The following is a 24,478-nucleotide window of genomic DNA, read 5'->3' as shown; positions in this document are numbered from 1 at the left end:
CTTTGGCCCACAGAAGCATCCCACAAAGGTTTTCGTTTATCCTTAAAAACAGTAAGTTTTGTATTTTAAAACACCAGCTGGTCAATTCAATAATATTAACTGTATCTTCTGCTTAAAGACAAGAGGTTTCTTTTGCTAGTTACAATTTCTCCTTTTTAAATTTATTTTGTTCTTTTTAACCTTCCATTTAAAGAAAGGGATCAGTGAGAATATGCAGGAAGGAAAACAACTGAGGAACAAAATTAGAATCCACACCAAGGAGAAGGAAATCAGGTCCTGCCCGTGGTTTCTATAAATAATTTCTACCACAAAAAGAAAGTAATGAATGAAGAACAAAATACAGACTTTCCATTGGGGTCTTGAATTATTTAAGAGAGTAATGCTGATTGCTCATGCTCCAGTTACGATTATCCAAATATTAACCTCTTACGAGGTAATTTTATCTATCAAGGATAATCTTTGAGAATAGTATGCATGGCCAAACAGTCCTTTCTTTTATTTAATAATATCCTACACTTATTTAAGCAATTTCATCTTCAGCACTAATTACATTTAATGAGTATGCTATGTTTAATTACATACCAGGGGTAGCAGCTCTGGAAACTTATATGCCACTTCAGTTTTACTCAACAAAACATGCAAGCCTACATGAATAAACAAAACAAACACATACATATCATATACAGCATCTAATACAATTCCAAAAAGCCAAAAAGGATCACCTAGTATACTGTCAGACCATTTTCTGGAAATAATTACAGATCTGTAAAATTATTATTCTGGAGCTACACATCTATTTCCTAAAGAGAAATACTTAAAAAACCCTACACTTTATGGAAAGGTGTATCTGTATAAGACTTGTAAAATAACTGAGTTTTGCCTTTCTTTTGTCCATGTCACATCCTCAGTGAGAGCCAAGTATTCCTCGGTTGATCAGGGCAAGTTATCAGGGACAGATATATCATCCTTGCTGTCTATCACAAGAGGTTTATAAAATACTTCAGGAGCTATAATGAGGCTCCTACAAAGTACATAAGGATTTTCTGGTTTGTTTTGCTTTAAAACTACAAGGGAGTTTGCTTATAGATTCAAAAATCAAAAGTTACTAGACTCTGGTCTGCATAATATTTTACTTAAAAATGTCACTTAAGAACTACCTTTTCACTTAATTATCTGTAAATTTATTTTATTATATGACTACATGTTCAAATTAAAACAATATTCCCCCCCCCACAACACTGTTCAGCAAGTTAGGCCCAATACAAGTTGAAAGAACACACTGCTTAATTTTCTGGTGACACATCCCTGATAAATCTGTTCTCTAACAGACCATTGATTTGTCTATTCAATCTGACAGCTAAACATTCTTGAAAACAATCAGACAATCGCAGCCCATGCTTTGTTGCATTTCTTTTGCAACACGCAAGCTACAAAAGCAGTGTAACTTCCTACACCCGCCAGTGACAAACACAGAGACAGGAGAAAACCTCCTCCAGGCCTGAAACTAACTTCTCAAACGCTTGGGAACATTTTGCTTTCAGGCTATCAAACTGCTAGAAAGTGGCTAAAATGCACCCAAACTTAGGCTCTCAACAGCTGTTGTGTGGTTCATTATATCCACAAAAAAACAAATTATATTTATGTGACATTTTCAATTTCCTGAAATATTTTTAAGCAAGTTTATACCTGCAAGTAAACGTGAAACTGGGAGATGAATGCTGACTTTTTCCTGAGAAACACAGTATCTGATGGTCTCAACTGAATGTCCGCACATACTGAGAACAATAGGCTGCTCTCCATCAGTAAAGCCACTATGACACTGCATCAGCACAGCCAGGCATTTCTTGTAAGCTTCAATTAACACTTTTTCCTAAAAGAAAGAGCACAGTTCACAAAGATTATGATAAAAGCGAAGCTCTGACAAATAGCACAGTAAACAACAAGACACCTGACAGGTGTAAATAGGCTTTGGGTTTTTATCTGCATTAAATCTGTATTAACAGTCCTACAAAACTAAGATAAGGAATTCAATACTGATCTGACTTACAGAGGCAGGCATAGACCACGAAACACATTTAGATGTCTGATCAGAAAAAAAAAAACAACCAAGCAAAAAACAGTTGCAAGGCTTTTGTTTTTGTAATTATGGGAACTTCCTGAAGGTTTTCATGATCGTGCTAGTTTAGTCAACTTGTACATTAACTGACAGTGACAGATTAAGGCCAGATTGAATATTTAGATATTCTAGGATCACTTGTTCCACAACAATATTTCACCATGTTAAAGTTCTGAAACTAGAACTTGAAACATATATGCAGTAGAAACCTGATGCACAATTCTGCAGCATTAGGTAGATCCAGGGCACATTTCTCTACATCCTGATCTTCAATAATTGTTAATTATAACCTAACAGTATTGTGATTATCACAATTTTTTGATGTAGAGAAACCATACTTGCACACAGAAGATTTTGTCTGATGGTGCCATTATGTGTTTTGTTCAACTTGTTACACGCATTGATGTTTCTTTAACCTTCTCATGACCACCACCTCCATTACTAAATATTCACACAGAGAAAACACTTCAGAAGGAACTTACATCTAAAGCACACCAGTCCTGCATCATTGAAATAACAAGTGTTAATTTCATTTGCAATGTAAATGCTGCTTCCCATTCTGGTTCCATTTCAATGTGTTGTCCTACTTGACGAGTTATTGGATCCATACCCTTAAAGAAAAGCATTGCACATCTCAACAACATTATCATTTAAATAGCTTCATGTTAGCCTAATTGTGGTACAGTGGTTACCTACTCTTACAAGCATATTGCTGCTATAACAAGAAATACTTGGGGCCATCTAGAAATGAATCAAATGAATTATACATACCAAAACAACAAGAAAAAGAAACAGGAAGCGCAGGAAATAAGAATATGGGTCAGGGCATTTTTCAGGTATTAGCTCTTATTATTAGGTTATTAACACCTTAAAGTACCTTTTCAAAGGTTTACATACATACATTAATCATCTTAAACACTTATTTTGCTTTTTGAATGCATTTTCTAAGGACATATTAACAAATGCAGGTAAATGCTAAGTAAGGACTGAGTACCCACAACACCTAATCAGATCTTGCTATAAGAAATAAGAAAATCAACGGCATGATATAGGAGAAATTATATTCAAGAGACTGTTGTCAACAGGCTAACAAAGCTAAAACACTGAGATGGGTGTGCTAGTGAAGTATTGAAAAAAATGTGAGTAATTCTGATTCACGCATTACTGATCATACTGTAAATCTGCTTTTGTAAAAGCTGTGCTGCTTTTAAAATACTCCTCTTAAGACAACACAGCATATGAAAAGACTAAAAAAAGCTCAGCGAAGACACCTACTGCTATGGTACATAGAGTATATGCTTTAATACAAGGATCAACTCTGCTAACACTGAAGTAGTATCTGCATCTTTCAAAAAGATGGAAAATTAGTTAAAATGGGACGGATTTTGCTCATACAATTGAACATGTCTTGTCTGCTCATACAACTGCAAAATAAGCCCCAAACTACATTTTTCCTTTTGAATTACTCATCTTTCCTTACTGCATCCTAAACAACAATAAAAAAATAAATGTTGAGTGGGACATGTTTCAGGAATAAAACAATTCCAGAAGCTATATTGCTCTAAAATTATAAAACGGAGGGTACAATGAATCCCCCTCAGTTTTTATTTTATGATAACTAACTTCTTGCTATAATCTTAACACAGTGCAAATTTCGTAATTCTGTAATAGATTTGTATATATATATTGTATAAATATTTGTATATATAGATTGTATATTTGTAATAGATTTACATACCTGCATACATTTGAGTAACTCTAAGAAGGCATCAAAACCCTCTAGGAATTTGTGTCTCAAGTCTTCTGACCACTCAGTTGGCTTACTGATCAACACATACCTGAGTACATTAGAAAACAGATACAAGTGTTAATTTTAATCCTGTTTGATCAAATCAGCACATAGCTAACGTACTTACTTGAGATCCAGAATAAGACTTTGAACACGCCTGAATTTGAAAGCCTGCAGAGCAGTGTAACGTTCAAACTGAAATCTGCCTTGGATGTCACGGTGTCTTAAATGGTCCATAAAAGTTTTGATGATAGTGGTCATGAGATTTTCCTCTGTTATTAGCATTCGAGCCTATACCAAAAGCACATTGAAATTCTTGTTTAGTTGCCTGTTAGTCACAGAAATTTCTCATCGCACCATCAAGTTTAAAAAAAACTCATGACATTTTATTCAAAATAGTTACACTGATAATTAAAACAGAGGAATACACTAAAAGTCAATCTTCCAAATATTCACAAAAGAAAAATGTATCCTAATCAGAAATTATCCTAACTCAGATCTCTCTTCAGTCCCCTTCTGTAAAGAAATTTGACTATGAGTTGGCTCCTGCTAACTTACACATGTAATTATGAAAAAACATATTATTATCTTTCTTTTAATTAACTTAATTAACTTGTGCCTCCCTTTAAGTATCTGTTGTCTCTTATGTAATTTAAGTATGAGCCCTTTGGGGTAGTGACAGTTGTATTGTTTTCCTGTTTCCAAAAGGCCAAGCCTTTACTATGGTAAATGGTGAGTTTTCTGAACTTCTAAGGAGCTATAAAGAGCAATTTCCACACAAATTATGTGAGATGACCTTTAATTCCCATCAATGGCCTCTGTGTATTTCCATGCGTTGCAGGAAACAAATCAAAACCCATCACAAAATCCAGCATTGCCAGATGACAATCTGCCACACCCAGCCTAACTTAACCCAACCCCACAATAGCGTAGGGGGTGCAAAGAAGTGACTGCCATCTCCTACTTGCAAACTCATCCAGAACTCCCTCATCCTGCTGGCTCTCCAAAGTAAACTGTACCAGCCTTGCAATTTTCAGGACCCATGACGATGTTATCTGGGTGGCTAGAATATTCAAGAAGATTGGCTCCTCTGATCTATCACAATGACACTGCAGTTGTTGATTAGAGCTTCCATTTCTATGGTTGCTAATGATATTCCAAATACAGATTTAAAAATGCTATTGTGAGGGAAAAATCTAGTAGTTAATGTTAAAAATAAATTACTGACAACACAACCAATCATTCTTCCAACCCAGCAACTTCAGTTACTTGAGAGCTCAAAATCCAACTCTTAACATACGTTTGAAAATGTTACTGGGGGTGGTTTTAACATTCTTCAACTTATTTATTCTACTGACAATGAATGCAAAATGGATCAAAACCTAGAAAAACAAATTCTAACCTCCTATTTTACTTTTAGGCCATCACTCTAATTAATTTTCTACAAAATTAGCCAATAACAATTTGCTCTACCCTTGTTTTGCATGCTTTAGAAATAAAAAAACATGCTGAAGTGAAACAGCAATTCTCCTCCTCTATGGAAACATCTGAAATTCCTATAAGATATTTATACAAACATATTCTATCACTTTATCCAGCAAATGAAAAAAAAAATTGAAAAAACTAGTTGGATAAATGCAAGACTGAATAATGGCAATATTCTTACTGCCAGCATCAAAATTAAAAGAGTTACACAATATTGCCCTGACCCATGGAAACAAAATCCTGAGGTTTCAGATTCCCATTAATAACATCCCTCTCTATGAAATTAAAAACCAACTTTGCTCATAAAATGCTATTGTAATATTGAATTTTAGAGCTCAATAAAATTTGGGAGGATTGAGAAGCATTCACTTTTGAGACAAATTAAAAAAAGCGAAAAGCGGCTATGAAAATCAAACTTTTATTTTCAGTACAGCTCCAAACATTAGTTTGCACTGCAAGCAAATAGAGACTTTTTTGGTGACTGCAGCAAAGGAGCAAAAAAAGAAGCATAAGCTCAAGAATGATGGGCGGTATTAGTGAACAGGATGAAACATAACTTGAAGTGTTGTAATAAAAATGAACTGGAAATCTGAAAGAAGGCACAGACTGAGACAAAAAGCATCAAAGGAAGTGCAGAATATCATGAGACAATTATTGCCCGCACTTAGATTGACTAGAAACTTAAGATAAACAAAGTGGATCATTTATAAAACTGCACCCAAAAGGTACGCTCTGAAACTGCAATAAGCAAATCACAAGGTAAATTTCTACAAACAGAAACCACTAATTGTTATGATGAGAAATGTAAATGTTGTGTGTCTCTGAATGAGCACTGAATACACAAAACACAATCCTAAAATAAAAAGGTAAAATGAAATAAAAAAAAACAGCCCACTCTGGGAAGTCAGATTCAATCTCTGCAGTGCTAAACTTTTTTAACTTCTAAACCCATAGTAATGTATGTAAACAGACTGACTCACGTGCAGTAGCAGTGCCCCACATTTCCACAGTAATGTTAGAAGAAATCTGTGGTCTGGATTCAAGAACCTCAAGTGGCTTTCAACAAACAAAGATTTCCTTTTTTGGTCTTTTAGTACTTACAAGAGAAGGCACTGTGAATATCTGTATCGAGAGGTCAGCAATTGAGAACTCTCTGTCGTGGTCATCTTTCATAAAATCACTCTGCAATCGCTCATAGTTCTATTAAGAAGGAGGCAAAAAGAGGCAAGGAGTGCCAACTATCAGTTTTTAAAAGAAAGACAGGCACTACTCACCAGAGTAGGTACAGTGAAGAGTTGGACAGACAGAGCAGCCACCGACACTGCTCGTTCGTGATCATCCTCCATATAATCTCTCTGCAACTGCCGGTAATTCTAAACAACAAGGGGAAATTCACCTCTAATCCACACTGACCTGATTTTTTAATTTAAATGTCTGCTCTGGGAAATTTTAATTCCACGATAAAGGGAAGAGTAGCCCTTACAGATTATTATATTTATACTTTGCACAAAAAACATCATTTATCAGCTCACAAGTGAGAACTACTCACTCGTTTTCACCATAAAGGTTAATATTTTATTTCTTACACACACACACACACACACACACACACAAACTTATCTTCAGACAAGTGAGCTGAATTTTGCATTGGTGATTTAAAGCATTTCAAGTACTACTTACTGCAGAAATACCAATCAGCATAACTGAATTCCAGCACAGTTTTTTTTGGAGTCCTGTAAGAGCTTATGCCTCAGCAATGAGATGCAATTAGCCCTCAAGAAGAAGAGCCTACATAGCTGACGGTAAAGGCAAAACACGTGAACTACTATATATCTGGGGAACTTGGAAAGTTTACCTTCTCACCAGATGAGATGCCATTTCAACTAATATTTTGAAGACAGAAATACAATGTTGGCATTTCATTTCAACTATCCACATTCAAAAAATGAATCCTGGCAACAGTTCATTTGAAGTTCTACACGCTAACTAAACTCTTCACTAGAATGTTTAGGCATTTAATAGCTCTTTTAATAAAGATACTTACTCTTGCAAAACGGATAGCGAAAAGCTTCTTGTATTTCAAGTCCATAAGTAGGCTGCTCATGAATAACTGGTGATACACATTTCTAGCTCCTGTCAAGAAGAAACAAATGATATACATCACTATTTTCTAACAATATACTACGGAATCATTTAGAAATATAAACTTTTACAGAATGAAGCATATCTGCACTTCAGAGCAGAAGCTGCTTTGACCAAGTCTCTCAGGTGGTAGCAAAGAATGAAGAAGAGCACAGAAAATGAAATGCTTCAAGTGGCATTATTTATTACTCCTCAAATAATACTATCAAATAATACTCAGCTGCTAAATGAGAACATAAACCTTCAAGTGTAAGGCAAGTCAGGCAAACAAGAATGAAACTGCTCCTCAGAACAAACAGGATTTGGATGGCCTGAGGGGAGCCAAAGGGAAGCAGCTACATGCAAAGTCCTGGGAAACGCAATAAATTTTGTCAGCTGGAACAGCTCCACTAAAAAAACAAAATCAACTTATCTAGCTCTGAATTTCTAATGTGTGTCTGAGCAGCATCCCAGAAAGTACTATCAATACCAATAAGAATTGACAGCATGTAGCTTAGAAACACATAAGCATGTTTGTATTTCATTCTTTAGGTCATTTAAGTCAAAAGTCATTCAATTATTTGCTCAATACAGAGTAACCAGGGAAAACAGGAAGAAGTAGAGAAATATAATCTTGCAATAAAAATGTAAAAGTTGAAAATTACATCTTGTCTATATGAAAGAAGTTATCCTAACAAATTAGGAAATCACCTCGCTAACATATCATGGTAAAAATGATCACATATGCGGTAAGGGAAAAATATGCATAACATTCCTCAGCATTCTCCAAAAGCTTAAAAAAAATAAAAATCTCACCCTTCCACAGTTTAGAATCATACAGCATCAGCTTATCCACAAGAGAAGAATTTTCCCCATCCGGTCCCTCCTGTAAACCAACCTGACACAATACTCGACGAAGGCCATCTTAATGAAGAGAAATGATGGAAGTTAGTATTAGCTTCAACACAAAACTTGTCTGTTATTTTGATACACCAGAGTTTTCATAAGACACAACAGAAGCCACCTGGCCCTATTTCCTTGACAACCAGATAACGTTTCCTATTTTGCTGATAGAAACACAAATATTTGATACCTTTCACATCTAATACCAGCCCTATGGAACATAAATGAACTTTATGAAAACTACCAAACAAAATGATTTGTTTCAAAGTTATCAAATAAAAGTGTGCTCCCTAGAAATGCTACTGGCTTACAAATATAAATACTCATATGTCAGACTAATTTTAGGGTCATATTTTTCTTATTTGGAGTCCTACCAAAAATAATAGTTCACATGATATATGACAGTTTTTTCTGTATACTTACTACCCACTATTATAGTAAAGCTTCTCTATAGTTTTCTTTGCTTTTTTTTTTTTTTTCAAATGGAAAATAATAATTGCTGTCGTATGAAGTTATACTGAATCTTCAACATAAGATAACACAGACACTCATATGCTCAACCCAGCTGCTGACTGCAAGAAACTTACTCACAAAACATTATGGCTTCTAAGTCACCATCTCTGCACCCTGCTGAGACCTCAGCTTCTTAGGTAGAGTTGGCAGTGGCTCGGTGCCATGCATACCATACCATGCACTGCATGGTACATTCCATACAGTTTGTGAACCCCTAGGTCATGTCTCCATGCACAATAGAGTTCTGTTTGACCTATATTATATGACTGAATACCAAAGTCCAAAGGCAATTTGAGCAGTTGAACATAGAGGTCACAGACAAAATACATACATACTGCTTACCGAATAACTTTATGATTCAGAAGGGCAAAAATAAAGTACAATGGATTCAGTGATTCTGAAATTCTGCAGAGTTCCCTTCATACACACTCAATGTACAAATTCTACGCTTTTATGTGCAGTTTGGTATCTTACTTTCATTAATGCAATCAGGTCACTTTTTTGCTGTTGCAACTCGGTACTAAAATTAGTGACCTTGGTACCTGGCACAAAAAACATGGCACAGAACTGGGCTCAAAGAAAATGAGAAAAACAATGCTTGTCAACAGGTTAAATCAGAAGGAAAGGAAAAAAAATTGTCAAGTTAAATACCTCTTAGTCTATTTATATCAATTATTTGCTGGTAAATGTATTATTTGCCATCAGCACTAGCAAGTACTTGAACAAACGTCTACAATAATTTTTCAAAAGTTTGAGTTATATATCTTAAAAATAAGCTTATACAAACAAACTACTTATCTATCAAAAACAGCATGATAGAGAAATCCCATGCTTGAAATTTTGCCTTTTATTTTTCAAGTATCAGTTTAATACATAATCTGTGAACCTACACAGAAGAATTTACACATCACATTACAGTTGAGTGCTCTGCTGTTAATTCTTGTTAACACTGACAGATTCATAAAACAGAGTGTGCTGGGGACTATGCCTACATTTATATGCATTGGGAATTTGTGGTAGTTTGATGCATTTTCCATTTATTTCCCCTCATGCTCTGCATCCTCACAAATTTAATTCAAGACAACAGAAAAAACACACCAGAAAAAAAAAAAACTGTCCCCCTAAAAATGTGCTGACATGCATCTTTTTTTTTTTTTTTTTTTACTGTGCATATTGTTTCTTTGAAGAAAACTCTTTCTAAATATCTGATTAATACTTCATTGGTTTCTATACTTATCCTAAAGCAGTCCCCCACACTTTCTCTGTTGTTCTACTTACACAGCACCAAACCTGAGGCAAGCACTTTCATCACCATCAAATGACTTCTGATTAATTTTGTATTGTCTAAGTAGAGGGGTTATTTTCAGCTTACTGCATTCATTTGAAAAGAACTAGGGACTGAAAAATAGCTAGTTGGCTTGCAGCATTTGACAATGATTCCCGGCTTCTGTTCAACAACAGCTAAACAGAAAACAGTATTTGGATAGAGCCTGACAAGATATTAATTGCTCTATCTTACACACTGCGTATCTGAAATAAGGTGGTGACATTATGAAGAAAGCTGAATTCCTGAAGCAAATATTCTCTAGGTTTTCAAAAAAGTTCAAGTTTGCCCACCTGAATATCCAATAACGCTGCCAAGCCAAGTTAGGAGCTTCAGACCAAAGCTCTGATGGGCAACAATGGATGAATGCATAACCTGTACTTTCAATGGCTTTGTCTGACGACTTGTATTTCTCTTAAAAAAAGAAAAAAGAGTTAATGCTTTTTTAATGAGAGCTAGCACACATTATTGTACAGAAACACAGTATTTCTATGATTAATTTCAATAACTTATAATATTAATACATATTCCAATGACTAACAACTAAATGGAGAAGTAAAAAAATCTCAACTTTGTTTATCCTATTAGTATTTGAATGAAAATATTATGCAATAACAACATATTTAGTCCAGTTCATTTTCCACTTTCTTCCTCTTATCAATATGCACATGGACCTACTGCATTTTACTGATAAGCAGTCTCACAGTCTAAAACAACTGCACACATTCATTCCTCACAACATGACATGCAACTCACACAGCAGCCCACCAAAAAAGAAACTTATCATCCACAGACTGTTTTCAAAAATGAAGAACAAGTAGAATTAGAAACAAGAAAGAATATCTCATCTGTGGTAGTAACCTTAAGCTAGACATTACACACAGAAGTCATTTCTTCTTCAACTGAACAGGTGGGAAGTTAAATAAATTGCTTAACAACCTTTAAAGAGACCTTACTGTTTTTAAAATATCTTCAAAATAGTTTAAGTCTAGTACTCTAGTTGCAGTATTAATTTTTCAGCAGAAGGAGCATTATCTGCAAGTTGTTGCACATAACGAAGAACCCCACTGCTTAAACCCTTGTTCTTACATGGCAGGATCTTATGATATGTATTATGAATATAAACACATTCCCCAATACATGTAAAAATGTAAATGTAGCTTTGCACTTGGACTCAATCCCTTGGTTACAATTTCAGTGGTTGGGGCTATCATAAAAAGACAAACAATTTGATATTATAGAGGAAAAGTAGTTAAACTTCACTGATCTGAACTGATATATTACCCTACAAAACTACATTTTATGTTCCTAACTGTTTTCTGAGGCAAAAGTTGCCTAGTAACTCACTGGGAAATGATTTTAGGTGCAAGCTAGACTACAGGAAAAAAGCAAGAACATAGCATAAAACTGCATTTTGTAACCTATCCCACATGTATTGTAGTGTTTCCAATATTTTGTATTATATAAAGAGTCATGATAGTAACAATACCACAAAACTCTGTACAGAAACCATCCTTCAGCTAGATGAGGAAAACAGGCAGATACTACTTACCACAATTACTGATTTTGCTTGATCACAGTACTGAAAGTCTCCATATCGGACAGACCTACGGCCCTTTAAATTTGTGAGAAAGTAACATTACCACTAGCTTTAAGCAAGAAGTCCAAATGCAGTGTTTTACATTAGTATAAAAGACATAGGAAAAGTTTCAGTGCAAGATAACCACTCCCGGTTTCACATCATTTTCATTTTCTGAAAGTACTACATAGAGTTAGATATTTGAGTTTCCAAAATGCACACTGTACTTTGAAAAAAAATTAAGCTATGCCATATATGCAATTACATGTAAACAAAATTTTCTGTGTATATTAATTAGCAATTTTAAGGCACAGCTATTATTTTTTACTTGAAATATCAAATACTTAATCATAGAATTTTTCTTCAGTTTAAATATTTCAGATATTCTGATGCTTTTTAAAAAGCAGTGCTCCCAATGACATTTTGGAAGAGATGCTCCTTGTTCCACTCCCTCCAAAAAAGAGGCATAAGGAATCAAAACAATATAAAAGAACACATTTTCACAGCAACAGACTTATGGCACAAGTAACAAGATGCAGCTGTCCCTAGAAAGTTACCCAAAAGGAAAGATGCTCTTTCTTAAAAATAATAATCATATGAGCCAGAAGACAAATGCAGCTGGGAGAGTGTTCTTGAGATCAACATACTAGTTAAAATTATACTCAGCACGTAATTTTTCTGAACTCATTGTTCTTTTTAAGTGCTGCATAAAATGCTTTACCTCTTCCTGCCATTATCATCTAACAATTATGAAAAAAAGAAAATTAAATTTAAAAACCACAAACAGTTCTACGAGCACAGCAACAAAAGCAACCAATTAAGGATTTTTTTTTCCTCTCAGTTGACAGCTGTTACTTCCTTTCCTTGTTTGAAGCAAGCACAGGGGATCTTCCAGCGTAAACTCCCTGCTGTATACTAAGCAGTGAGCTAAAGCTGCTGGCTGCCCTAGACAGAAAGGGCTAAGAAACACCCTGGTATCTACGCTCATGAGACTTACTAGAATTATCCTGAAAAATATATTCAATTTCAAACATAATTTGGCTTGGTCAGTTAGTTAGTGGCCTGACATATGTGGCTTAATCACATTAACTACACACTTTGAGAAAACAAACTGAAGTATGTGTAGTCATAAAGTAAATGTCAGTGTAAGTATAAGTTCTAGAAAGGAATTTACTTACATCTCTATCTACTGTTGTTGCAAAACCAATAGCTTCCTTCTGCGTGCAGTTGACAGCTTTCTGAAGAGTATAAATAACTTGTTCATAGGTGTGGACTTCATCATTAAAGAGCATGCAGTAGTAAGTGTCACTCTTCTCACTTCAAAGTAAGCAATGAATTTATGTAATTCAAAGTTAAAAATTATAAAAGTTATATAATTCAAATTTAAAAGATCAACTCCCGGCTTAACAATTAAGTTTTCCACCAAGCTGACAACTCAAACCTGGGCTTCCTTTACTACACAGGTTTTCTTAACAAGGACTGAACATCTCAATTCTGCTGGAAAGTTGCATGCTCCTACGGGAGTTAAATTCAAAAGGAACAAAATCATAAGACAAAACTTAGGTCTGAGTATTAATTTTGAACACTCGTTGATTCTGAATTGATAATTTCCTACCAAGCAGAACACATTTCCTTACAGTACTCTGCTCAATACATTCTCTTAGTATAGTATCTTAGAAGTTTCAATGGCTTGAAATTATGTTACCATTTGTTCCAAGGAATTTCATTGTAGTAATATTTATTTTCAATGTGAGGAAAACAAACGTATCACAAAAATTTCACCATCTTTATAGAAAGAAATGGGATGTACAGCCACACCAATTAAAGACAGGCAATTATTTTAGTCTACTGTCTACAAAATACCCCTTACAATTTTAGGAAAGAGATAACAGGATTAAAGTAAGAATCTATATGTCTATTGTAAATACGTACATGTCTTTAAAAGGAAAAGGACAAATACTATACATACGTCATTTCTAGGCCAGGTAATTCATTTTCTTTTTCCCATGTTAATATGTCTACTGCATATTTAAAGGTGATAGCAAAAATATTATAAGCTCTTGCTACCATATCTTCTGGCAAGTGCACAAGAGGATCCTGAAAAAATAAACAGGAATTGAGAAATTGAGTGGTATTCAGAACAGGTATTTTAAAAAATCTGCATGCCTTTGCACCAAAGATGATGCAAGCATCCTTAATGGTGTCTTCCCTAAAATAACTTCCCACTTGAAAGGAACAGTTAATAGTCAGCTTGTTTTCTTTTCCCTGCTCTTCACAGATATATCAGCAAAGTGGTAATCTAGTATTCAATGTCCAAACATCAACTTGCCTCTGATCACTCAATTAAATTTTCACACTTCTATATTTTCACTTTAATCGTTCCCTCTTCCAACATCAGTTGAATTAGAATCTGCTTCTTCCACAATGTATTCAAAAACCATAATTTAAAATAATGGCTTTGTTCCACTTAATTAAATGCAAAATACAAATAAATACGCATTTATTGTTTTCTTTCATATGTAGTGTGCCTTTTGAGGCAGAATTCCTACGTACCAAGATTCTACAAACAGCACATGCAGGGATCATGAGTTATGATGAGACTCTTACAAGCTACAGTAGGATCTGCTCACGTGTCAGTCTTATTCACAGACATCTATTCATCCTTTGCATGGAAAACACACATCCATTTGTGCCCATTCTGCACTCTCAAGGGTGCCCTTCACTTGATGCCACACACTGCTGATTCACAATTCAACTTGCTGTTAGCAGAACTCCCAGATCCCTTCTAGCAGGGCTGTTCTCCACCCTCTCACCCCAAAATCTGTATGCATACTGAGAGATACATGCTAAGGAAACTGAAATGAAGAGGAGGGAGTGCTGCCTCAGCTGGCAAATGTCAAATAACTTCTTTCTGGAGCAGAAAAAGAGAACCACTATGAAGTCACATTCATAGTTTCCTTCCCCGTGACAGCTGTAGCAAGTTCAATCCTCAGTCAACTAATTCAAGCAACACTGCCATTCCCTTCCAAACCATTTCACAGGATTTGCTTATAAACAGACATTAACAACCTCTTCTCTGAGGAGTTTCTTCTTTTACTACTTCACATAAGATGTTATAAATAAAAGTAGACCAAGACACAACCATCAGCTCTCAAAGCTTAGATTCTCTAAACAGCTACTGTTTCTTTTACAAATCTGGAAAGGGAACACTAAAACATTCTATTCTGCTAACAACATCTGAGTAGCACAACTTGCATTCTAGGAATACACAGAAGCAAATACTGTGCTTCACTAAAGTTTATCAAACTATACACAATAATCTTTTCTGAACAAGTCTTCATTACTTATAGTAAGCCCTTGATAGTCAGGAATTCACCTGCACTGTGAATTGTACACTCTACCTATACTGCAAATTGTATTAATACTGTAAAAAAAAAAGTGTATTTATACTGCAAACCTGTACAGGTTTTTCAGCCATCCACTCAATCCAACATTCTTTTTGAATACTTGCAACCATAGAATCATATTATCATTTGAATTGGAAGAGACCTTTAAAGGTCATCCAGTCCAACTCCCCTGCAGTGAACAGAGACACCTACAGCTAGATCATGTTTCTCAGAGCCTGGTCCAACCTGATCTTGAATGTCTCCAGGGACAGGTCATCCACCTCCACTCTGGGCAAACTGTTCCAGTGCTGGAAGTTTTACAGAAACGTTAATATCTGCCATTTCTGGGTTTTGATTCATTTAAAATTTATCTAGGGCATGCAGAGTAATCAATCACCAAAATCAAAGGCAAACCTTACACGGTTGCACTGTCTCCATTCCCAGCACTTTCAGAAAGACACATATCAGAGCAAAAGGAAAACAGGCTACAACACTGCTCAGCAAATGCTGTCCCCCACACATGATGTTAAATAAGCAATCTCGATCTCATCATTTACCGAGAAGAAACACACAATCTGCTCAGTACCTTAGCTTTTTCACCATTCACAATACTGCCACCTTTCATTAACTACCATAAGTATCTTTAAACATAGCACTAGCAGTTCACCCAAGATTTCAGAACATCAGTCTTCTAATGCTGTCCTGTAATGTAAGCTGCGTGTAGACCAAGTAGCAAGGCCATGGGGCAATTTCTCAGCACTGAGACAGTGAGGACAGATTTTACAACTGTTGTCACTGCGATGCAGTTAGAGTTGTTTCACTTAAACCAAGAGATCAGTAAAATTAGTACAGAAAGTCTTCTTATATATACTCGTCAAAAGAGATTTCACAAATTATATTACATAAAAACAGCTCTAAGTGGCCAGACAAGAAGTCCAACTAGCTGCTATCATTCCTGAGATGTAATAAGAGATAGTTAGGAAAGAGTATAAGGGCAGAACACTCCTTTGGTCTTCAGTAACTTAAGACATGAAGATTTCTCAAGCTAAAGATGGTGTCTGTAATTTTACATAGCTATCAATCATTTCTTCCTCCTCTAACAAGCTAAACAGCCTTCCGAACAAATATAAATTTTTAGCAAGACCAGTGTTTCAAAGCATTAAGTTCAACAACTGGAATTCATACCACATTGTTTCTGCTAGCTTCATTTAATACATCCAACTTGTTAAGCTATAAGAAATAGTGATCTTCCTTATTTACCTTCTCTATACCAAACGAGCTTTTAAAGATTCTATCCAGTAACTCAATTAATGGCCAGTTATTTTGATTAAAAAAAAATCTGTCTACTTTACTTTGTAAGAATCAGAACATATGTTGCACAGATAGCTTATTTTGGCTTATTCAAGCATGTGATTGCATACAGACTTTTTCACATTGAAGATTTCCTTCACCTTTCAGAATAAGACAGAAAAACAAAGAAAACAGAACCTAAGCTGCACAGGTGCCTACGAATATAAAAAAATAAAGTCCTCAAGTAGAAAATGTCACTCTAAGATCTGAATGATCTCCTAGATGCACATGCATACACACACACACACACAGTTAACAGTATTTCAAAACACAGTGTCTCAACCTCTTCTTCTGCAGTCTCTGAAGTGTTAAGTTCATGCTTTTGACAGTAAGGACCTTCTTTCCAAGCTTCAGTATCACCACAGTCACAGAAGCCTCCTCCACCTGATGTTGTCATCTATAATTATTCAAAAACAATACAGTCTATGTGAATATGCATATAAACACACACGTGCATTAACACAAGTAGTCACGGCTAAACTGCAAAAATCAAGATCACAATATCCGATAGCTTTTTCCAGTACTTCATTTAAAAAAGCACTGAAATCAAGCTCGTTTCTATGATGACTGAAAACTTCATCAATCTGTCTACGCTGAAAAGTTCAAATGTCTCTATTCTCTAAGGCTGTGCAGAATTAATGTGCAGTTTATGACAACACAGTTGCAACGTGTAGTTTTTCTGAATTCATTAGCTGTAGTGCTACCTTTCCTATTTTGGATTCTCATGTTTTTAATCCAAGCAAAGCTTTATCGTTCCAAACAGCACAATTACAGAGCGAGGTGCAGATGTGCAAGTTATAATAACAGGAGTTCTCAGAAAAACCTCATAAGTTGTTCATGTTGTAAACCTTCATGAGTATAGTAAACAGTACATGAATACTGCAACGGTTATATGTACATAGTTTTAATAAGCTTTGATTTTAAAGCAAATATCAGCTCAAATAAATAAATTTAATGCTCTTTAAATAACAACAAATAAATGATCCATACAAGAATCCTTCACTCGCCTACATGTGGCGGAAAAGTATATTCTACACATACAGGCACATCCTACAGTCTCAACTAAATTAGACAGATATCTGAAATAACATGTGCTTACTTTGGATATAGAGGTTTTTCAATACTTTCTAAAAATAAAAATAGTCAAACATCAAGTTCAAAGCAAGTGAAAATGAAGACTAATGCTGTAGAACTCTCTGAAAAGCACACGTTATAAATAACACTCTCCTATTTGTAAAGTTAACTGTTGTGCATAAAATTTAATTACTCGACATTTTAGAATGATAACTTCAGAATTTACACTCAAATAAAAACACTCAAGTTCCTATAAGATTATTGCACAGACTGAATTCAAAACTTCTGTGTATCCAACATTTTGAAATTATGCATACATTCTTAAGCTATAAATAAGGAGTTTCTCACACATACAGAAATACTAATGACTATATCACATATCCCACCAGTATAACTTACCCTGTATCGGTGCTCTCTATGAATACTTCCAAGAAAGCACTCCATGCACAACACACAAGTTGGGTCAACTGCACAGTCTCTGAAAACAGCAGGAGAAAAAAAAAAACAGCAGAAGAAAAAAAAACAGCATTAAACAATTTTTAGCCTTTAATTTCCTACAACAAGTAATTTTTAAGTATCACCAGTATGAGCCTTTTGACTACTGTATGTTACTCAAAGACAAAAGGGATAGGTTCCAGGGTAGGGGGAAGAAATTAAATGAAAGTACCTGTTCTCAAAAAGGAGAGGTTACAAAAATGCTGTTGGAGTAACATAGCTACTGCTTTCCAAGAGATGAGACAAGTATATAAGCAAGTGAAAAGATGAATTACAAAATGCAGTACAGACAGGTACACAATACAAACCCAAACAAATTTTCTCAAGTACAGAGTATGAGTGCTAAGAATCTTCAGCTATCAGAGAAGACACTATTTTTCTGAACACTGGAAAGAAAGATAGCACTCAACAGACAAGATCTGCTTCTAAGTTTAGTCCTACAAGCTTACTAAGCAGGTCCAAAAATGCAATTTCCTCAGTCAGAGAACTGAAGAGCATAATCAAACCCTGCCTACAAGCACTGTTGTATTACACAGAAGCAAGGAGCTAAAACAGTGAAGGATACAATTATGCATTACATTTAACTCTCTCCCTAAGAAGCACTGAAAATACATGAATTTATGTAAGGCAATTGATTTCAAGGCACCTCGAGATTAAGGGACTCAGATTTTGCTGTGTAAAAACAACCACCAAGAGAATGAATATTATGACAGTTACTTTAAAAACAAGAATTCCATGAAATAACTTATGTTCACAAACTCAGAAAAGTTTAACTCTTATTATTGCTCATTATCAGCTGTAAATCAAATTGCTAAAATACAACAGAAAACAGTACCAGTTTTACATAATTGTCCAGTACTTAATTGAAAGAAGATGAGACTCCATCTTGACAGCAGCAACATCAAAATATTCTGTATTTACTCCTGACCCCAACTTAACAGGATTCCCGTAGTTTTCATCAGCCCATAAGAGCACTTAATCATTAACATCTTACTTCCTAGACTTCAGTGCAATTTAACTTGAATTAAAAGGCTACCTAAGAGGTTTTTTTGTTTGTTTTTTAAATTCTTTGGGACCACACTTCACAAAAAAGTTCTAAAGAAACCATAGAAATTCCTTTGGAAGTACTAATAGATATTAGTCCCCCTCTCTACTTCACCACCTAGATTTCTTCACTCTTTTTTGAGGGTGTGAAGAAAGCACCTAAGAACATCTGAAAAAAAAAAAAAGGAGTTTCATTCCTGGTCGAAGAGATCTAACATACCCCCTGTTAAATCTCATCTACCTCATGTTGAGAGGCCTTAAAACACTTCTGACATTATACACTTGAACTACATGACTTGCATCTGCCCACTTACTTCTGATTAATGCTCTTAAATCACACTGACAGTTCACCTGAACTACTTTTTTATTCTGGCATTTCTTTTGTACAGAAAACAGTCTACAACATATTAATATTTTTCCATCTACAAACCTGTAGTATGTTATTCTTGCCTGGTCCCAACTCTCATGAGAAACAACTCCAAGTTTACTTTAAAAATACATTGGAGGTAGTAAGTTTTCACTAGGACAATAAATTTCTATCACCTAAACTTGTTCTGTTCTTCACAGATCAGAAATGCTCCAAATGCTAGTTTGAACTACCTGCAAGAATACGTAGGTTCTCCCACTTTAAAAACGCGACCACAGAGATGGGAAGGTTTGTTTGCTTGTTCCAGCTTTGGAAAACCAAATGCAGGATCTTCGCCACAAAGATACCATTCCATTGGTCCCAGCAACACATGTTGTGCCAGCATGTCTTCTCTCTGTGGGGCAGGGTTAGGACCCCTGCAGTAAATTTTTGGTACATAGTAGGCCAGATGCTGGTATACTTCCTTCTGAAGCTCATTTGCTTGCAGCCATTTCTTTTAAAATAAAAAAGAAACAGTAAATGATTCACACATTAATAAAAATACAAAACACAGTTCTACCCATCAGAAAGCTTTTTTCTATTTCTAACTTATAAAACTAAAGTGGCATTACAAAACCCCAAGTGTTAAATCTAGAAGATCACATGAGAAAGACATTACGAAAGGCATCATCTGTTTACTAGTACACATGTTTTATCCTTTTGACATATTGTGTTCTTTTCAAAAACGTAAGATTTAAGAGACCAAATTTTTAAATGTTTTCATGACCGGTGAAAAGTTCCAACATTAGCAGTGACTTTTAGAGCGTGCTGGCTGCATTTACGTGGAGTGCAGATGGACGCTGCCAGCTGGGGACACAGAGGCACAGCGGAAGCCTGGAGATGGAAAGAGGCAGGCAGAGACAAAAAGCCCAAGGAGACTGGCAAGCGCAGCACTGGTAACTGTCCAGCTCTCGTTTAATTACAACGAACCAACTAAGAAAACAAAGGAGTTTGGGTTTCTCCCGTGACCAAAATAACTTACCTGAATTACTATTTCAAGCATAATGATCTACGACTCTTTGTAGTCAATCAGTTAAAAAAAATAATCTGTGCTGACAGATTTTAAAAGCCACACTACTGTATGTGCTGTAACCCACTGAGAAATTCATGATTTTCTCTAGTTTTCTCCCTCTATGCATCACAGCTCTCTCTTGGCTTTTTTCTCCCCCTGAACATACACATGCACAAAGAATAAAAAATAATCCTCAAAGACATCATTTGTATTACTCCTTGTGGATTACATTTTTATGAAGGTCTACATTGGAAATGAAGGCTGCAAGGCTTTTGAAATAAATAAATGGGAAGAGTATATCCTGCAAGTGTGTCCTTATTAAATCTTGCATGACCTAAACAGCCTTAGCATGCCACTTCTCATTGTAGATACGACAATCAGATATCCCTAGGCGATTTCAGATAAAGAATTCAGAATCAACCTGAAACAGCACATGAAAAGCAAGAATTAATTATATCAAAATAAATGGTTTGTGCAATCAAACGTTATAGCTTGATTAACTCTGAATTACTTAGATGCACTCTTAAGAAGTTACGTTTGAAACAATACAGTGGTAAGTTCACAATATGAAGAGTCAGCAGAGCATCTGGGCCACTTAAGGTGGTTGTGTTGTTACTCTGGTTTTGTATGTCCTTGCTTGGTTTTAACATATTGCAATGTTTTCATTTACTAAACTGCTTTTTTTTTCTGATGCAGAACTTCAAATAAATAACTCATATGTATATACAGCTCTTAGAATACTTTTCTCAGTCTCCTTTTCTTCAATTTGAGTCCTTAAAATCACAACCAATCTATTAAATCTGTCTGTATTGATCTTGTTTTAATGGTCAAAGGCAGGACTTTTTTCCAGGATTTTTTCCAAGTCAGTCCATGGGAAAAGGTTGCTAACAAGCTCTAGCCATCTAAAAGTTTACATACAATGTCAATGATCTAGTGGAGGGTTGTTAGTTAGGATAGTATGGTTAGGTTGCGGTTGGACTTGATCTTTAAGGTCTTCTCCAACCTGAGCAATTCTATGATTTGGCATTACCACAAAGATACAGACAATACTGAAAAAAAAAGGAAAAAAAAAAAGAAAAAAAAAGGCTTAATTGCCAAGGATTTGATTTTTTTCCCTACCTCGTGACTATTATCCTCTTCTTTCATCATTTGTGCCAAATATCTACTGCTGTTAGGAAATGACACAATCACGCTGCAACTGACTTAGCCTCTTCCATGACTGCTATTCAACAAGATCATTTTCGATGATTTTCCATAGCATATATTAGTAATTACGCTTGCGTTTTTCTCAGCAAAGTATGCTTAATTACAGCCTTTTAGTAGTACATTACTAATTTCTGTCTAGAAAACTATATGATGCACATTAGTTACACTCAAGCAAGCTCAGACAAATACCTGGCCAGAAAAAATATCTTGTTCCCTGAGTAAACGGCTTTCCCATCCCCAAAATTCTGGGAGTAATTGCCTGCAAGTTAGGTGTGGCAATGCTAAATATCATCACACGTAAATCTCACTGTGGATCCAGATCTATAGACATAACTGCACCAACATTTTTGAATATCAGATCCCGGCCAAAAGAGTAGCAGAGGGAAGATGGTATGGACTACTAGGACATGGAGACAGGTGCCACTCTAAGAGCTCCAGGAATGCAATGCAAAATACTATTATGCAATATACATGTATGCATATCTAGGTTATGCTACTATTCTAAATCACTACCTGCACTGAAGTGCTGTAAAATTACTCAAAACTTTGGAATGCATTCTTTAATAAATACAATTCATATTTAGGGAAGTTTTCTTTGCCAATCTTCTATCCTGAAGTTGCACATAAGTAAAGAGAAAGGTCTATTCTTCCAAGAGAAGTTGTTATTAAGAAGTGATGCGTATTTCTCACTTCCTCTCCCTTCAGAGAGGGGCAGCAACTTTTGAAAGTCCTAACAACTAACCCAAGAAGCACTAACCAAATAACATTTATGTAAACAAGTATCTAGTGGTCCATCCAGAATTCCTCTTAAGTCCGTAATTAAGCAGAAGATACTGGAGAACAAAACTTGTAATACAAGTCATGAAACAATTTATACCTTTTAGCTTTTGAAAGGATAATTTCATTATGTTTTGTTAGTTGTATAATAGCTAAATAAAATCTAAACAGTATCTGTGTTTTAGGCTAATGTAATGCTACAGATAACAGTAATTTATTTTTTTGATGGTTGTTCTTTGGAAGCTTATAGTTACGATGTTTCAAGAAGAGCTTGAATTGCAAAGTGTAGTAACTGTTACTTTGGACAGGTCCTTCTTTTGTTACTATTGCCTATCAGCAAAGTCCATTAAGAAAGGTGGGAGAAAAACAGAGCTAAAAATCAAGCACAGTGTTTATTTACACAATCAGACAGCACCAGGAGCATTTAATTGCTAGCACACAGTAAATCTGACAGTGCTAGAGCTCGGAATTGTAGATTGTAATGGAGAATAGAAACGAGAAAGAGTTGACTATGGTTAAGATGGCACTTGTGCCTACAGTGAATTTGTAAAAACGATCCACTTAGTGGACCTTTGCCTTAGGTTTATCCAGCGTGACCCAGAAAAGCAGTTGCTGATCACACAGGCAAGGCAGCAAGGACTTGATTTGTGCTATTTTATGAAGCGTTTGATGGTATTTTTGGGACTGAGAGGAAAGAAGGCTTGCCCTGGACCTAAACCGGCTGGAATATAGCTAACTATGCACATTTGCCCCCTTAATCATAGCTTTTGCCTGAGAAGTAATTTTACCACGATAATAATCTGAATTATAACCTCGCCTTTTGGACAGCAGCTAAAGTAACTCAGGTCTTTCAGGACTTATCCTACGGACACGCGTTTGACACATACATCCAACTCCTCAAACGCACAAGCACCTAAAATCTAGCGCCTGCGTTTTATGAATACTTCCTCCACAAGGTTCTCATCCTAGCGAACCCGAAGGCCGGCACAAGCTCTCACCCCAATTATCTCTTAGTCACGGGGAGGGCAGGGGTAGAACAGCGCGACAGAGCTTCGGTGCCACAACGCACACGCTGCAAGCAGCCCCCCGCCCCCCAGCGCAGCTCTCCGGGTAAGCGCGGCTGCCGGGGACGCGGCAGGGAGCCGCCAGGCAGCGGAGCGCCCGTCCGCCGCTCGGAAGGCCGGGAGCAGCGCGGTAAGGCAGCCCGGCCTCCTCCCGCCGGTCCCGGTGGGTGCGGGGCGCTGGGGGCCACCCAAACAAACGCGACAACGGGCGGAGCCGGCCGCTCCCCGCAGGGCGCTCCGGCAGCGCGTCACGGCCGGGCAGCAGCGCCGCCGCCTCGCCGAGGCCCCGTTCTCCCCCGCCCGGAGCGCGCCCCGAGCCGCACGGCCCCTCCGCGGCCCCGAGAGCCGCGCCGCCTCCCCGCCCCGAGCGCTTCTCGCCCTCCTCACCGCGGCGATCTCTTCGGCCGAGCACTCCAGCAAGCCCTTGTCAATAGCTTGCACCTCCGTCTCGAGCTCCGTCGCCATCTTCTCCCCGCCCCGCCCCGCGCCGCCGCCACGGAAGCGACGCCCGGAACCGGACCCGGCGGCCGCTCCGCCAGGGAACCCGCTTCCGCCCCGAGCGTCACCGCGCCGTGCGCCGCGACGCCGCGCCGCGGTGACTTCTGGGAGCCGTAGTCTTTTCCCGCCGCGTGCCGCCCGCCTGCTCGTCTCCTAGGAGACGGCGCTTAAGGCCCGGGCTCTGATGGGCGGGAGGGGCGGAGCCGTCCAAGAAAATAAACACCGGTCTCTTAAGTGCCGTGAACGTGGTGGCTACGGCCTTAAGGGCGATGTGACTGGGTTCAAGCCCGCAGAAGCCATACATCCTGTTCTTCAGCCCACACTCTGGGCCATCTC

At 36.9% G+C, this 24,478-nt stretch overlaps 1 protein-coding gene across 2 annotated transcripts in view; it reads right to left on the bottom strand.

Annotated features, from left to right (window-relative positions):
• UBR2 (ubiquitin protein ligase E3 component n-recognin 2) overlaps positions 1–24,215 on the bottom strand; it is a 52,106-nt gene extending 27,891 nt beyond the window's left edge. The window contains exons 1-16 of one of the 2 annotated variants that reach the window (XM_031595149.2): positions 24,032–24,215; positions 19,780–20,039; positions 18,040–18,118; positions 16,850–16,963; positions 13,800–13,927; positions 13,009–13,147; positions 11,804–11,866; positions 10,545–10,665; positions 8,328–8,435; positions 7,435–7,523; positions 6,665–6,763; positions 4,033–4,196; positions 3,855–3,954; positions 2,599–2,727; positions 1,687–1,870; positions 583–644 (exon numbers count right to left, since the gene is read on the bottom strand). In XM_031595149.2, coding sequence (XP_031451009.2) covers positions 583–644; positions 1,687–1,870; positions 2,599–2,727; positions 3,855–3,954; positions 4,033–4,196; positions 6,665–6,763; positions 7,435–7,523; positions 8,328–8,435; positions 10,545–10,665; positions 11,804–11,866; positions 13,009–13,147; positions 13,800–13,927; positions 16,850–16,963; positions 18,040–18,118; positions 19,780–20,039; positions 24,032–24,109 — 1,917 coding nt within the window. In that variant the 5' untranslated portion in view covers positions 24,110–24,215. Of the gene's footprint in view, positions 1–582; positions 645–1,686; positions 1,871–2,598; positions 2,728–3,854; positions 3,955–4,032; positions 4,197–6,491; positions 6,591–6,664; positions 6,764–7,434; positions 7,524–8,327; positions 8,436–10,544; positions 10,666–11,803; positions 11,867–13,008; positions 13,148–13,799; positions 13,928–16,849; positions 16,964–18,039; positions 18,119–19,779; positions 20,040–24,031 lie in introns of both variants that reach the window. The other variant, XM_031595141.2, reaches the window with a different exon arrangement.
• Positions 24,216–24,478: the final 263 nt, after the last annotated feature.

Source organism: Phasianus colchicus, chromosome 2 (assembly GCF_987193195.1).
Source record: "Phasianus colchicus chromosome 2, bPhaCol1.hap1.1, whole genome shotgun sequence".
Lineage (NCBI taxonomy): Eukaryota > Metazoa > Chordata > Aves > Galliformes > Phasianidae > Phasianus > Phasianus colchicus.
The sequence above is the reverse complement of the archived record's forward strand: the minus strand, read 5'-3'. Positions and strand labels throughout refer to the sequence as shown.